Source organism: Hesperophylax consimilis, unplaced genomic scaffold, assembly GCF_061612785.1.
Source record: "Hesperophylax consimilis isolate HC1 unplaced genomic scaffold, BYU_Hcon_1.0 scaffold_34, whole genome shotgun sequence".
Taxonomy (NCBI): Eukaryota; Metazoa; Arthropoda; class Insecta; order Trichoptera; family Limnephilidae; genus Hesperophylax; species Hesperophylax consimilis.
Genome location: NW_028301264.1, coordinates 927,041 through 944,084, shown reverse-complemented (window position 1 = coordinate 944,084; position 17,044 = coordinate 927,041). Strand labels below are relative to the sequence as shown.

The following is a 17,044-nucleotide window of genomic DNA, read 5'->3' as shown; positions in this document are numbered from 1 at the left end:
TAGGTAGCGAAGGAACTGTACCAGCTGCTGCAGGGAGAGAGACTACCCCGTCCACCAACTGTGCCAGCACGAGGCTCGTTATCCGTTCAGGCATGTGTCCGCCGCTAATATAGCGCTGACATGTGTCTGCTGCCAATAAAGAGCGCCGACACAATATCCTCACATAGATAACAGACCTTGGCAGCACCGCTGTGCAAAATCACCTCATCCTAGTTTACCTTAGTCTCTCCAGTCACCTCCCAGCCTTTCATGCCACCTAGTGCATCCTCTCGACCCTTTCAGACTCCTTCCTGGCTCCAATACATTCTTTCTATTGTCGTGATCCGACGATTTCACACCTCTGTCTCAGACTCTTAGGGCTCGCTTATCGCAGGCTATCATAAGCAAAATCTTGAACCAAAGTCAAAGTGAAGTTTATGAGTGTCATCTGTAACAAAATACATAAACAAAAACAGAAAATAAAAACAAAGACAAAAACTTTAAACAAAATATGGCTTATCTGTCCTCCATGCAGACATCCTCGGCTGAAAAGGTCCCGTAAATCCCAACACCACTTGACACTTGAGTCAGGTATAAAATCTTCGACTGCATTGAGAAATCTTCGTTCTAGCTTCACTTTTAAAAATTAATCGGTTTAAAATGCTATAATAATTGCAAATTCCGGCTAAACGGTAGAAGTTACGCACATTTCGTGAAATAAGAAGGTAAGCACTATATAAAACACGGATGCTGAACAATTTTCAGCGATCTCTTAGCAAGGGAAACCTTCTGAAAGGATCAAACAAACCGGAGCGGTTAAAACACGTCCGCAACGAATGAGTGGACAACTATAATCCTATTATAAGTAAGGAATTGCAGGGTAATCCAGATAGATCCATTACAAGCAAGAGATTTTATGAATTTGCTTTTCAAATCACCAAAATCTTTAATAAAGAAAGCGCAGCTGTATATTTCACCCCATAGGTATGTGTGTTTTGGGCCTGCCCAAACAATTGCTGCTAAAGGTAAATTACTAGACACATACAGGCAGCGCCGAAAAGAATTTGCCAAATCAGGACACAAACATCTTTTACTATATTTAAAAAAAAATTATAATAAAAAATTATAATATAAATGTGTGTATGATCAAACGTGTTTTCTTTTTTGAGGCTTTGCTGGTAGCTGGAAACAATATTTTGAAAGACGATTCTTAACAAAATAACTTTTATATGAATGAGGTTTTTAATAAGTACTTTCTAGTCTTACAAAACATAATATTTATTTATTTAGGTTTCATCTCTCAAAAGGGTTGTAATAAACTACCTGCAACTCAAAGTATTTAACCCATGATTCTGAATTATGGGCATAATCCTTCGAGTTGATGGTGGTTACATTTACACCCTGTATTGTTTTCAGCTAAACTGCAAATGCTGCACTTCCTATTTAATATAGATAATCTAACCAAAAAGCTAAGCTACAGTACCTAAAGCTAGCTAGCAGTATAGAGCTAAAACACCTATATCGGTAGGGCTATTCCAACCGAAGTTTAGTTAATCAACCTAACCATTTTGTAATATTTACTAAATAATAAGGTTACTACATCTAAACAGTTAAGTTTTTTTAACCGAACACTACAAAATGGTTTAGGTATATAATTTTTAGTTTAGGTAACACAACTAAACACAAAGCTGTCTCAACCGATTAGTTTAGCTAGAATACCTGAATCGTTAAGCTGTCATAAATACAGTTTAGGTAACACAACTAAAAACAGAAAGTTAGAGAGCTGTCTCAACCGATTAGTTTAGCTAGAATATCTGAATCGTTAAGCTGTCATAAATACAGTTTAGGTAACACAACTAAACACAGAAAGCTGTCTCGACCGATTAGTTTAGCTAGAATATCTGAATCGTTAAGCTGTTATAAATAAACTGCTGTTTAGCAAACAGTAGCTAAAAGTTCGGCAGTCACCACAGCAACTAAACTGTTTAGTAGATAATTACTGAAAATTTGGTAAATCGGACCTAAACATTTCTTTCAGTGTTGGCGCCACAATGCTCATGTTATGAACCAAGAGATTAATAGGGCAATATGCAAATTGCACTGTGCACATACATAATGCCAAGAGAAGTAGCCGGGCAGAGTGAGTAATATCATCTGTGAATACATAGGTAATGTTTAAAATGCTTAAAATCAACCAAGTGTGAATGGTTTATTCTAGGAATTTGTATGGAATGCATGAATCTAACATACAAATCATATTTGGTACACTTGACACGAAATTGAATTTAAAATTTGCCGAAAAATTTATCGGCAATGGATTATAATATTTAGGTAAACTAACGAAGCCATAATTTAGGTAAATCATAGAAGCCAGAGTCTAGTTAGCCTCTTAGAAGTTGGGCGTATTGTACATGGGTGGGGGCTCATCGAAGCCAGAGTCAAGTTAGCCTCTTAGAAGCTGGGCGTATTGTACATGGGTGGGGGCTCATCGAAGCCAGAGTCAAAGTAGCCTCTTAGAAGCTGGGCGTATTGTACATGGGTGGGGGCTTATCGAAGCAAGATTCAAGTTTACCTCTTAGAAGAATTTTGCATCCACCTCTGCAGCAAAAACGGTATCTTAATAAACGGATTGCAATCTTTAGAGCAAGAGCGTCAGGTAGTTATGCTGTCCCTGTTCTACCGGTATTGCAATGAGAGATGCTCCGAGGAACTTGTGCACAGGTGGATAGTCGGGAAACACGTCAAACGCGCGCCCATCATATGTACACGGTTAACATGTGTCACCTGGTCGTTTCTGCGACTCGTTTTTGAGTTCAACAGCTTGGCTGTGGAACAAATTGACGGCCTCTGTGTTTCCTCCCTCCTACAACATGTTCACTCCTTCATCTCCTCAAAAAGACTATCCACACAGCATCCCCAAAGATGACATAGGCCCTGAGGGAAATTGTTTTGTTTGTTTTGTTAATGTAAAAAATATATTTAAAAAGTTGTTTAAAGATGCTGTTAGTTATGATTTGAGATTCTCACGGCCAAAAGTATTATAGTGGCTTTGCCTATTTCAACATATCGCCCGCCGTACAATCTCATTGGTAGTCTACCTTTTGCCATGTTGCGCTACCTCCTTCTTTAGCCAACGTTTCGGAAAGAATTACAGTGTCCGAAACGTTAGGTAAAGAAGGAGCTAGCTAAACAGGCAAAAATAAATAATTGCTGTTGTTTAAGTTTTTATTTTAAACGGAGTTATTTATTTTATTTAAATTTAATATAAAGAATTTGGTTGGTTAAAGTTTTCTTCTTCTCGATCGAAAGTTGGACAACACTTGTCGTCCCCTGATCCCCGATATTTCCGATTCACTTTGGTGATTAGTCTATCGAAGAGTAGAATAATGCCTTCCAGCGTGCTCTTCTCAATAGTGAGGCCGAATGAATTAAAAATTTGAACTCCTTTAGGACCAATCGTGTGCAGCAAATGTTATTAATAAATGTAAGTACTGTACTTCCATATTTAAGAGGAATATAAACGCTGGAAATATTTCGATTCTTGTGCTTTATAAATTTTAAAACCGAGCGCCTTGCACCGTCATATTTTGGCCTGATTTGCACGAGGCAAGTAATTTGAAATAAATATTGTTGCCATGACGCGGTGCTTGCAATACGTAAGAAGCGCCCAGCGAGATCTCCGTTCGCCGATGCTTCCATACGCTTGTTAATACCTTGTTACCTGGTGGATGAATACCGTCCATCCTATTTTGCCAGCAGCGGCTGAGCCGGCAGCGTAGTCAATATTATCGACAATCCTCAAACTATGGGGAACGCTCATAAAAGTAAATATTTATAAAATTTGAATTGATTTTATTTATTTACAATCCAAACAAAAATATTCTGAAAGTGAATTATTAATAGGTACATATAAATATTAATAAAAAGAAACTTGATTAAGTTAAATATAATATGTACCTATATAATATATTAACAAAATGTAACTAATACGTTCTTTTACAAAACTAGGTATATGTACTTTTATCAAATTTACATACACTTTATCAAATTTCCACATCTAAAATTTTTGTAAAATTTATTTACAAATAAATTTTTTGGAAACAAATCAACAAACCAATCTCAATATTAGAAATGATGATGGAACAACTCACAGCTAGGTTTAAATATATTCTACAATAGATGCATCAATTTATGGATACATACACTTAAAAAAAAAGGTTAAAATAAATAACTTGCATCTAGCTATTCTGAATTTATCCTAAAAGAGCATAATTAAAACAAATACAATAGATATCGCGGGTTCGAACCCCGGCAAACAAATCTCAGTATTAGACATTTTCAAGGAACAGCTCACAGCTACATATATTTAAAAATTATTCTTATAAAATATTAACTCTGATCTACCAATACTGAATTTAAGCATTATATTCGTCAACCTAAAATTTCTCAAATGAAAATATTCTACATTAGATACATCAATTTATGGATACATAGACTTAAAAAAAAACGGTGAAAATAAATAACTTGCATCTACCTATGCTGAATTTATTCCAAAAAGAGCATAATTAAAACGAATACAATATATATTATTTTAAAACAAAAAGTAAAATTTCGACGGCCTCCATGGTAGAGGGGAAAGGCTGCCAGCTAGCGATCCGGAGATCGCGGATTCAAACCCGGCAAACAAATATCAGTATTAGACATTATCAAGGAACTTATCTACCCACGAGGTACTATAAGACTGGGGTTATACTCGCAATTAAAATTTACGGATTACATAATATTTTGAATTTTGACAGGTCACTCACAGCTCACAGGAGCGTTTACATATGCATCCGACTTGTGGTAATTAATGATCACGGAAGTTGTTCGGAGGTTCGACCTGTGCCTGTGTAAATGCTCATGCGACCGTTTATATCAATCTGTAAATTTATTTGCGGTAAGATGGCTTCCTTTCAACAACGACACTGAATACACTAGCATAATGAAAAAACTGATTAGATTACTTACCATTTTTACCAAACTGGTAAAAATAGATGCGAAAAAAGAGAATAAACCCAATTGTCGTATTACATTCCATATATAAGCATTATTTTATTTTATTTTAAGCATATTCACATCGTATAATATGAATCAGTTGTTACTATCACATCGAGAAACGTCTGGATGCGAAACACAAAGCTGGTTGGTTGCTGGGAAGTAAATTATGAACATTTATAAAAGTGTCTTAACTAAATACTCTGAAACTAACTACGAATCTGAATATAGAAGCTGCCTTACTTTGCCGAATTTGGACTTCGCAAATTTGTTCATAACGTGGCGAGTAATTTGCGCTCCCATGTAAAAATGTCTATTCATTCAAAGCAGATTTTACTTTTAAGAAGTAAATGGTGATATTATAATGCGAGATGCCTATTTACTGTCAGATTGATTTATTGACGAATCACAGTCATCTTCACTCCCTTCGTTCTTCAACAGTTGATTTTACCCCTCGCCTTTATCTTATCGTCTATTAATTCCTATGTCTGTGGAGAATTCTCAAGAGTTGAAAAGATGTCGACGCGTTTGAATTCGTTTGCCCCAATTCAACTTTCTGAACTGCATCTGGTGGTGAAAAGGAAGACTTTGACGAGGTCACTGGTGGTGGTGGTCGCAACAAAGCTCTGACGAGATCTCTGGTTGTACTGAATTTTTTAATTTTAAACTAGAAAATAATTTACTTTAAAAATAAATTACGGTAAATCGTAGCGGTACGATTTACTAAACCACTTGTGGTACGATTTAACAAATTCTGAGTTTTTATGAAAAAATGACAACAAAACATGTAAACGACAGGTGACAATATGATTTTTCAATCGTAATTTGCAGAAAACAAACATGCTAAGTGAACTTAATTTGAGAAAAAACTAACACACCTACCTTTGAACACGAAATCACCTTACGCAGGAGCCGAAAAGATTAGATGAAAATTGTGAAAAATCAAAAATACTCCACTGCCAGCGAACGCACGATCCAACCCTAAATAAAAATGGCGGGACAACTATGACGCTTCAAACGGTTGGCAGAATATTATCAGGATTAAAAAATAGTGACCCGTAGCAAAAATATCGAGGTGGTACGATTTACCGGCCGGTACGATATACCATACTCTCCCCTAAGTGCAAATAATTAAATTAAATTAATACATTTATGTTATTTCACACTTAAGTAACTAAAATAGAGAATAATATATATTACCTATACCTATTTGCGGCTCGTTCCAGAGTGGTAGCTATAGCTAGAGATGGCGAAATTTCTTTTTAACTAAAAACGCGAAAAAATATTTATATTTCGAAAATAGGGCATTTATAAGTTTTCTTTGCGTTTCAAGGCATTTGAAAGTGTTTCCAGTGATTTCTATTTCGCTTGATTTTGGCCGTATTTCAGCTAAATTATTCTATTTAGCAAAATAGGCGCGAATTTCCCGAAAATACCGGGTATTAAAATAATATGTGAGAATTTAAAAAAATCGATATTTACATTACGATTTTTTATAATTTTGTTACTATTTTATGTGTAAATATTTAATATTATTGTACTGTAGGCTAAAATTGCTTTTTGACATTACACAAATTGTGTGAAATAAATTACGCCTGTTGATGTTAATCGCAATCTGCATTTGTTGTGTTTGTGTTTGACCCGTACTTAGAGTTTCCTTTCTTATTAATTTAATATAAACTATAACTATAAACTATAAAGGTGTTATGCCGTGTTGCGCTAAATCCTTCTTTAGCCGACGTTTCGGACAGCGTTGCAGTGTCCATTATCAGGGCAGATCTGGTAGATCCGAAGATGTGTAAATTTTTGGTTGACGAGTTTGTGCTCATTTGTTTGTGGCCTGGGGCCGTCCAAGTACGAAATGCCAACGGAAGTGGCGACATCTTGTGGCGAATTCTGAAAGCACAGTATTTATGTTAGCCTGGGGCCCGTCCAAGTGCGAAATGCCAACGGAAGTGGCGACATCTTGTGGCGAATTCTAGAATTAGAAAACCGTTTGACAGCGGTTAAAGTACATGTACCCAATATCAAGGTATAAATACAATGGTTTTATATTGTATTATTATATGGTATTGGAGTATACCTAGACATGTTATTTGCGTTTAGCTTTGGTGTAGCCGTCAATTACCGGATACCAAGAGCTGTTGAGCTTAGCTCCGTCGTCTCTATTGATATTAAATGGATTTTTGTAGATTTCAATTGCCTCCATAATCAGGCGTGATCTAAAAGTTTTGGGTCTTCCCAGGACCTCAGGAGCAAATCCAAAGTAATGCCCGGTTTCAATTAAGTGTTCGGCGATTGCCGATTTATCAGGGTGGCCAAGTTTACAAGCACGAAAATGTTCTGCTATCCTTTTGGAAATCGTCCGCTCTGTCTGGCCTATATAAACCTTGTCACAACCAGAGCAGCTGAGTTTGTACACTCCATCTGCTTCCAGAGGAAACTTAGTCTTTGCAGACCTCAGTAGGTCTTGGATTTTGGTGGTGGTTCCGAAGACAGTTTTGATGTTTTCTTTTCTCAACATTCTGTCTGTCACATGGAAACGTCGGCTAAAGAAGTAGTTAGCGCAACACGGCATAACACCCCAAAAACAAACAACAAAAATGCTTTTGGCCGTGAAAATCTAAAAACTTACCTATAAACTATAAACTATAACTATAAACTCGGTCTACCTATAGAATCAATAAATTACAATCACTTGATGAAAGAATTAAACTTACTTAAACTCTCAGATAGAAGACTTATTTCCGATTTGACTTTAATTTTTAAAATTGTCAATGGTATTATAGACAGCCCTGATATATTAAGCCTCATTACCTTCCATATACCCACTAGAACCACTCGATCCAAAATTCTTTTTAATTTTAATAACAATATCAGGACTGCGTCATTTAGAAACTCGCTTATACCTAGATTACATGCAGTTGGCAATGCTTTCTCAGAAGTAGTAGATGTGTTCAACTGCACGGAATATAGTTATAAGAAGGCTATAATAACATACCTCTATCGTAATTATCAATGTTATTAGGCATTATACCATTCTATTCATAAATTATCACAGAACCTAAACTATGCACTTACATCAGATATCAGACAGAAGAGTGTTATCTAATAATTTTATATACTTAATCAAAACTATAATTTTTCCCAAAATTGTTATGAGATGTCTTACTGACAACCCTGATTCAATAAAGCTTACTCTTAGTTCTCAGCAAATTCAACCAAATTCAATATTGGAGGTAACAATAACCTCAAGACTAAACTACTGTACGGATTGAAAATAAAAATGCTAATGTACCTATGTATACCAGATGTTATTTTTGATTAATTTTCAACACAATTTCTCAGTAATTATTCTGTTTAACATAATACTGTTTCGCTCCTGTGAACCACTGTAAACATAAATCATGTATATTGTAAAAGCCTTTTACGGCGTCTAAATAAATAAATAAATATTAAAATTAATTATTTATAATCTTTCACATGGAAATACTTGCAAATGAAGATTAAACATATATTTTAACAAAAATACTTAAAATATGCGCTAAAAAAAATCAGGAAATATATTTTTTTTCTATTTTGCTACAAAACGCTAAATTATGCCTCAAAATGCTATAAAACGCTAAATTTCCTATTGTTAATGCTAAAAAATCTGAAAATTAATGCTAAATTTTGCCATCTCTAGCTATAGCTACTCTCTGTTGCTGTTTGCATAAACAATTATTAAAGAATGTACAGTAGGGTGTATCGATTTTTAACTTTTTTTTGTTTTCAAATTCCAAGTTGAGAAAAAGTTGCTACTAGGTACCACAACTTACCACAAAAAGTTTTGGATTTTTAAAAAAATGTTTAGGTCTCCCGCACAAGGCTTAAAGTTTTAATTTTTTTCAAAAAATATAAAAAAAAAAATTAAATTTAAAAAAATAAAATCGTAACTTTTGTGTTCTGAACTCATTTTATGCCTTCTGTAAGAAAATTAAAATTAATTCCGGTGGTTTAAACTTAAAAAAAAAACATGGTTCATATATGTACACAAAATTACAAAATTTCATCAAAATTAACAAACTTTAGGGCTTGTGCGGGAGACCTAAAATCCATTTTTTATAAAAAAAATCGTTTCTTCCTTATTTTTATGCCCTAATATTACCGTTTTTTAACTTGGAATAAACACAAAAGTTACGATTTTATTTTTAAAAAATTGGATATTTTTTGAAAAAAAATTAACACTTTAGACCTTGTGCGGGAGACCTAAACATTTTTTTAAAAATCTAAAACTTTTTGTGGTAAGTTGTGGTACCTAGTAGCAACTTTTTCTCAACTTGGAATTTGAAAACAAAAAAAAAGTTAAAAATCGATACACCCTAATGTACAGGGCCGAAATATGGTCCGCGGCCCGAAGAGGTTGGACAGCTCTGGTGTAGATCTTTTACCAGTCGATTTGAAATCTGACATTTTGATGAAGTCTCGAGGCATTTCTTTTGATACTTTTGTTGCGTTTTATGTGAGACTATTTAATGCACATTTACATCCCCGGAGGCGGATTTCATCACGAAGGTGTTCCGTTAACGACAGGTAATTATTAACCTCTGCACCAAAGGGGTAAAGCCATTCAATTACATTTATTTGAATTAGTATTTCAGTGGTTTTATATTTTACTCGGTGCCATTTGTTCATAATATGCTCTTCTCAGGTAGTTAAGGTTTTCTAGACAGGTAGTGATTGGTTTTATTCGATTTTTAATCGAAGCTTGTAGGTAATAAAAGGGAATATTTATGTCTAGGATGTTATCTTTAATAAACACGGCTTTCAAAACTGTAACGAAGTAAGTGGATCATATACATATATTATGAGGTATTTTTATTACATTTTAATGTGATCTCGTTTAACTATATACCTACATTTAATTCAATGGTTGCAATGTATGTACCGTTTTTTCCCTTCAATGTTGTTTAATTGGTGTAAAATCGGACGGTCCACTTGCAAGATTCACCCATCAACCTACATAGACGCCGCGTCGGCTGGGAATGCTGTGTTCGTGCTACTGGTATTACAACAGGAGATGCTCCAGTTGGCATGAATTATTATTTGTACACGGTTGACGACATAAGCCCTGAGAAACCTTAGCGCATCGTCACATCAGGAATACCTCAGGGCCTCCTGGGGGAGTAAGTATAAATACGTACTTAATCAATTTTGTTATTTATTTATGAATTTATTTATTGGATGATTTTTATAGCGCCGCTTTTGCGAAATATCACCTCAGGGGCGCTGTACAGTTAATGCAGATATTACAAAAAAAAATATATAAATATAATAATTAAAATAAAATAACTTTGTTTAAATACCACTTTATTGTATATATTTATAACCAACCGGTTTCAGTTCAGCCCGAACCTTCATCAGGGTTAATAAAAACATATTAAACATATTAACCCTGATGAAGGTTCGGGCTGAACTGAAACCGGTTGGTTATAAATATATACAATAAAGTGGTATTTAAACAAAGTTATTTTATTTTAATTATTATAATTATGTATACCCACAAAGTGTTTGCTACAAGTGAAAAAATATATAAATATTACAAATTGAAATTAAGTTAAATAAAATGAAGTACAGAAACAGGTGACACGGAGATGGAGAGTCTGCTGCAAGAATCCTAGGTGGTGAGGAAACTGGACCGGCTGCTGCAGCGAGAGAGTCCACCGCGTCCACCAACAGTGCCAGCACGAGGTTCGTCATCCTTCCAGGTATGTGTCTGCTGCTAATAGAGCGCTGACACAATGTCCTCTCATGGATTCCAGACCTTGGCAGCACCGCTGTGACATTCGACGAAGGTAGAGGATGGAGACTCTGCAGCAAGAACCCCAGGTGGTGAGGAAACTGGACCAGCTACTGCAGCGAAAGAGTGCACCGCGCCACCAACAGTGCCAGCACGAGGTTCGTCATCCGTCCAGGTATGTGTCTGCTGCTAATTAAGCGCTGACGCAGTATCCTCACATAGATAACAAACCTTGTGACGCTCGGAAAGTCCATCTCCTTGTACACTTGTTTCTGGTGATTATGTTAGTGGTGCATTGTTCCGAAATAAAAGGCGGCGGACGGAATAATAAATCACCTTGGGCACTTGTTAGGGCTTTCACTGTTTCCAAGAATAACATTGAAAACATCTGGCGTACAACAGTTACCGATTCTCGTCCCAAGTTCAACTTCAACTTCAGCGAATTTAGAATGTTTTTAGCACAATTTTCGATTATTCATTTTTGAAACACTGCACTCTAGTCACATTACTATTAAGTTCTGATTACTAATTGGTAAGTTAATTTAAAATGTTGATTCAGTGATTTTTTAAATAACTTCAAAGGGATGTTGCCTCGTTTCCCTTGAAAATACTAAAAAAACACAAAGCGGTTGGAGACGGCATGACGCGTCCAGCTGCCACAAAGGGCGCTACCATAAATATACCACTCTCGGCGCTACTCAACTGGCTATTGCATATATTTTAATTGCATACAATAAAAACATTATTTAGTACGTTTTCTGTTTAGACAAGGAAGTTATATTTTTGATATTATAATGATTTGCTTGTGGTGAAGAGATAAACTGGTTCACACTGTCCCAGGTAATTATAAATATATACATATTTATAAACCAGGAAAATTGCACTCATATCAGTTCCACGAATAGCACTTCTGTTTGTTTTTCAGATAGCGTCAGATAAGATAATAAACCCACACAAATTATACAAAATACCACATGCTTTAAGATTGATCAACTTCGGTAAATGCAGTATTTATTACAAGTATTAACATTGTAAATGGTCACATGATGCAGGACTATTAATAAATGCTAAAAAAACCAAAGTTATGCATATAAGGATATAAGATCACCTAATGCCAGATTTCAATTTAATCCTAATATTATTTCTCATAGTTTTAATTGCATCCATAAAAATATCCCGACTAATTGTAAATGTGAAAGCTTAGAATTAGTTACAGAATATGTCTATCTTGGTGTTACAGTAGATTGCTTTTTCAAATGGGACAAACATATTAAAAAAACATGTAAAAGACTCAATTGCTGGCAGAATGTACACATTAAATTTTTTCCTATCAATTGAAACACTTAAAATAATTTATATGTCAATGGCAGAATCTATTATAAGATATGGATTAACCATATGGGGAAATACTAGTATAACCAATCTGAAACAAGTCCAAGTTGTACAAAACGCAATTGTAAAATTACTAGTCGTCCCTAATATTTTTAAACAGAGACATAATACACCGTTGCTTTTTTTTTTTTTTTTATAGTGAATACCTCACAAGAGTCCCAACTGCTCCCGTCTGGAGCCAGTGAGACTATGGCATCCCCAATTGGGGGATGTTGTGAGGCTGAAGGTAAGTGGGGAAGGGAAAGAGGAAGGTGGGGAAGTACCTGGCTATTCAGATCTAGTCACTAAACACGGCTAAAGCCATTTGGAGCAACGTTTCAATTCTGAATGGTGGTCTTACACCAGGGCGATACTGGTAGTATCTTCCACTCTGGAACGTGCCGCAAATATACTTTATATTATTTTAATTAATTAATTGTGAAATAACACAAATCAATCAAATAAAATTTATTTGCGCACGCCGGGTTCGAACCCGCGACCTTCGGAATGGCAGTCCAATGCGTTACCACTGGACTATGCCGGCCGTCCAATGTTATCTACGGTAACATTGGAATTCTTCAATTATATATTTAAATTGAAGTCTTTTAAAACCGCACAAGACTCCCAATTGTTCAAAGAATAATTGTTCGGTAAGAAAAATATGTTTAACTAACAGCACAGAACACGACCACAAAATCAAATACATTTATCGTCATCTACTTACACGACCAAATTTGGAATTAACTCCTTACAATACATTGCACATAAACAATATAACGCATTACCTAGTAATTTAAAACTTCCGGCAACGAACAAAAAAATATTGGCAAAAGCTCTTAAAAGCTATTTCCTTCGCAGTTTCATTAATGACTAACACAATGTTTCTCTGGAACTCCATAATAACATCTGCGTTTATTTATTTTAATGTATTTTATTTATTTACCTTGTCCTTTCTAATGTTGTCTTTCCCAAAATGAGTTTTATAAACTCATTGGTTTGTTATCATTTTGTAATGTATTATCTTGTAATAAACTCATTCGCTCTACATGCCCAAACCATCTAAGCGTCCCTTTCCGAAAGAGAGGCCTGGAAGCGGAAGAAGGAATGAAAATGACAAACCACTTCCAATAAAACATTAAATTGTTTTAGAAGGAAGTCAAAAGGTCCCGGAGTGGTCCAGAAAACGGAAGCATGAAAGTGATAACATCGAAAGATGGAACAATGATGAAGAATGAGGTAGAAATAAAAGAGAGATGGATGAAGTATTTCGATGAAGTCTTCGAAAGCGTCATGTGAGAGTGACAGTAATTCCAGCGGCGAATCGGATATGAATGATGATGTGGTGAATGTTACCAAAATTAGCATGGATGAGATAAAAAGATCTATGAAATGTGTGAAGAATGGTAAGGCAGTTTTGAAAATATTGCTGCTGAATATTTTAAAGGAGGCCGTATATCCAAAAAAATGGTTGGTATATTATAAATCTAAAAACTTAAGTAACCTTGTGAATATTTTTTTTATCCCGAAATTTGATGATGTCACGATTCGTTGTGTGAATAGTGAAATAAAATTTGACGGTGTCACGATTCGTTGTGTGAATGGTGTAACAAAAATTGACGATGTCACGGTTCATTGTGTGAAGAGTTAAGAAAAATTCGATGATATCACGATTCATCGTCTGAATAGTGAAATAAAATTTGACGGTGTCACGATTCGTTGTGTGAATGGTGTAATAAAGATTGACGATGTCACGATTCGTTGTGTGAAGAGTTAAGTAGAATTCGATGATATCACGATTCACCGTCTGAATAGTGAAGTAAAATTTGATGATTTCATGATTCGTTGTGTGAAGAGTGAAATAAAATTTGATGATGTCACGATTAGTGGTGTGAAGAGTGAAATATTGTTTCAGAGTGCCAAAATTTTACCTGTTAAGGCTATACTATGGCAAAAAATCATAATTCAGTATATATTTACCCCGCAGCATAAAGAAAAATTAGAACATAAATACAGTACTAGATTCACGCGCAATGACGGGTTAATAGTTCCGAAATTTAATAATAAATACGGACAGAGAACGTTTGAATACAACATACCGAAGATATTTAATTTATTACCTGATACTATAAAGCAATGTAAATCTATGAATAAGGTTAAATATATGGTGAAAAATTGGCTATCGGAAAAAAAAATATTTATTTTAATATGTATGAAAAATTGTTAATTCTGTAGATATAAGATGTAAATTATAACTTTAAAAAATGTATTTGAAACTAACTTTAAGCACCTGTTGACAAGCCAATTCAATCGGCTTAGCAGGACTTGTTTATTGATATTATGTATTAACTATTTATTCAATAAAATAAAAAAAGCATATCACAGACAGGGCCGCTCCGAGCGCCGAATTGCCAAGGCGCTGATAAAACCTAAAAACTAACAATCCTAACACATTACATTTGAGATTAATTTTCATAAAAACGGTGCTACACAAAAATAAAAATCATCCGAATATTATTGAAAACAGTGATCACTGATCACCTACCTAGGCGTCCATTGGTTTTGACAAGGGGCGCCAAAATTTCACTCGCGCCAAGCGCCGCTTGGCTCAGGGCGGGCCCTGATACACAGAAAGGACTACGGAATGGATATGAATATCAAATTATTTTATTTAACTCCTGTAAAGGATGAATGTAATAGACAATTGAAGTGTACGTTGTTGTCAAAGGAAAATATGAAAGCAGTTCACTGCGAAGTTCCGACATAAATCTGATGGTTCCATGATAAATCAACACATCGACAATTCAACACACCTTTTGAAGTGATATAAAGTCATTAGAAACCAAAAAAAAAATTTTAAACCTAACCTAAACTAACCTACTTAACCCAGTTAATAAAGTTTTTTGTTTTATCACTTTCAATACTTTGTTTCATCACTTTCAATGACTTTATATGTATAACTTTTTAAAGATGTGATGAATTATCATTTTAATGATTTATCCGGTCACCAAATCTGATGGCATTGGTAAAATAAAAAGTCGGTAACCTCTCAAGAAGAAGACATTGTACGTTCAAAAGTTGTAAGCAAAAGTAATAAATCCTTTTAAATAAAATACTAGTAGAAGTCTCTAGTTCCGGCTTTGCCCGGACTTTATGCTGAGTTATTCGAAAAGTGATATTGACAGTAATTTTCCTATTTGAACGTGAGCAAAACTTCATTTAGAATAATCAAAATTCGGCTGTGGAGGTTTTTCGCAATCTCACGTAAACAGTGACCTTCCTCTTGTTTTGAAAGTGTGCCAAATTTCATCAGTCTCGGAATAAAACTGTAGATTTATATAAAAATTTAAATGTACGCCGCCCGCCACAGGCCACAGACACTCTTATTTGTAACGTGATAACAAAGTTATTGTAGAGAAAACAAAGGCTTATTCAATAAAATGTGCACAGTTATGTTGTGTAGGCACCTACCTACAATATTTTCTGGAGGGATGAAACAAGGAATGGAGACAGTAGACAGCCTCTATTCTCATTGATATAGTTTATACTAAAATACCAAAACTGTCCATTGTTTTAAATTAAAATGTATTGTTTGCAAAAATATCAATATATTACAATAGCATTGTTCTGGTAGGAGATAGACCACCGATAGGTTTCTACATCATTTTTCTCAACCATAGACATTTAAATTGTGTCTACGTTTACGACATTATTTGCTGAACTACCAAAAATATTCGATGAATATATGAAAACTAGAAGAGTTTTAAAAAATCGGGTATACCTATCTAGGTATGACAATAAATTATGGATACATTGTATATATGTAATTGTATTTCAATACAGGTAGTAGGTACTTCAACGAAAATCAAGGGTAACTTTTCTGCCCAATGACAAGACAAATTTAATGTTTGGGGCTTAGAGATTTTATTTTAGAAAAATTTAATGAATTGACAACTGAAAATGCTTGATTTTGATTGAAATGGATTCAAAATATTTACGCGAAACACTGTAAAAATTAAAAACAAAAAAATACAGGGACATTGTGCGTCTTGTTGAAAATCAATATATCCACTTACCGGGTTAGTCTTGGGGGTGACGGTGTCTCGCACCGAAGAAGGCATGGTCATTTTCTCAAATCAGGCAATCAACTGCGAATACGGAGTAAACTGCACACACTAAATTACAATATTACTCAATTTTCACGAGTCGCACAAAAAACTATTCAACATTCTCGGTTATTTTACCAAAATATCCGGAAAAACACAACACTCTTTTTCTAAAGTCGAGAATTAAGTCATCTTCACATTAACTGTCAGATTGTACGATATAGTAATGAATTTAATTTATAAACATTCAAAATAGGGATGTTTTAAATTAAAACTTTTTGCGGCCGAGCGACGTGACCATACCCGCAGAAGGTTTCACTCAAACTGATTTTCAGAACCAGTTGTCATTTTTCAAAACAAACCAAACGCCGCGAAAGCCTCTAGCGAATTTTAAGAGAACTAATCACTTGCTTCAAAATAATGCGGGAAACCATAAGTTATTTATTCATTTTTATTTCTCCATCTGAGTATAGGTACGCCATGAGTACGCCCTGCAAACATTTCATTATTGTTTGTTCAAGTTCGAGACGACTTTAGTTGTATGTATTAAAGGTGGCCCTTGAAACATATCCTTAGGATCTTATTTATTGTGTTGTGGGTAAGTAAGTATGGAGTACGCCTACTTGCGTTGCATTTCCAGTAGTGTCGTCATTTGAGGCTAGTTCTTTGTCACGCAAATTATTATTTTTATACGTTTGTTACGCAATATTATTATTGGCGTTATTTGACACTTATTTATGTTTGACAAAGTTTAATTTATTTTCATGATTTTATT

General features: G+C 34.7%; 1 protein-coding gene across 1 annotated transcript in view; it reads right to left on the bottom strand.

Annotated features, from left to right (window-relative positions):
- Positions 1–16,392, bottom strand: part of LOC149409163 (breast cancer anti-estrogen resistance protein 1-like) — a 186,713-nt gene extending 170,321 nt beyond the window's left edge. The window contains exon 1 of the mRNA XM_089650089.1: positions 16,240–16,392. Within this exon, the coding sequence (XP_089506215.1) occupies positions 16,240–16,290 (51 nt within the window). The 5' untranslated portion in view covers positions 16,291–16,392. The remainder of the gene's footprint in view (positions 1–16,239) is intronic.
- Positions 16,393–17,044: the final 652 nt, after the last annotated feature.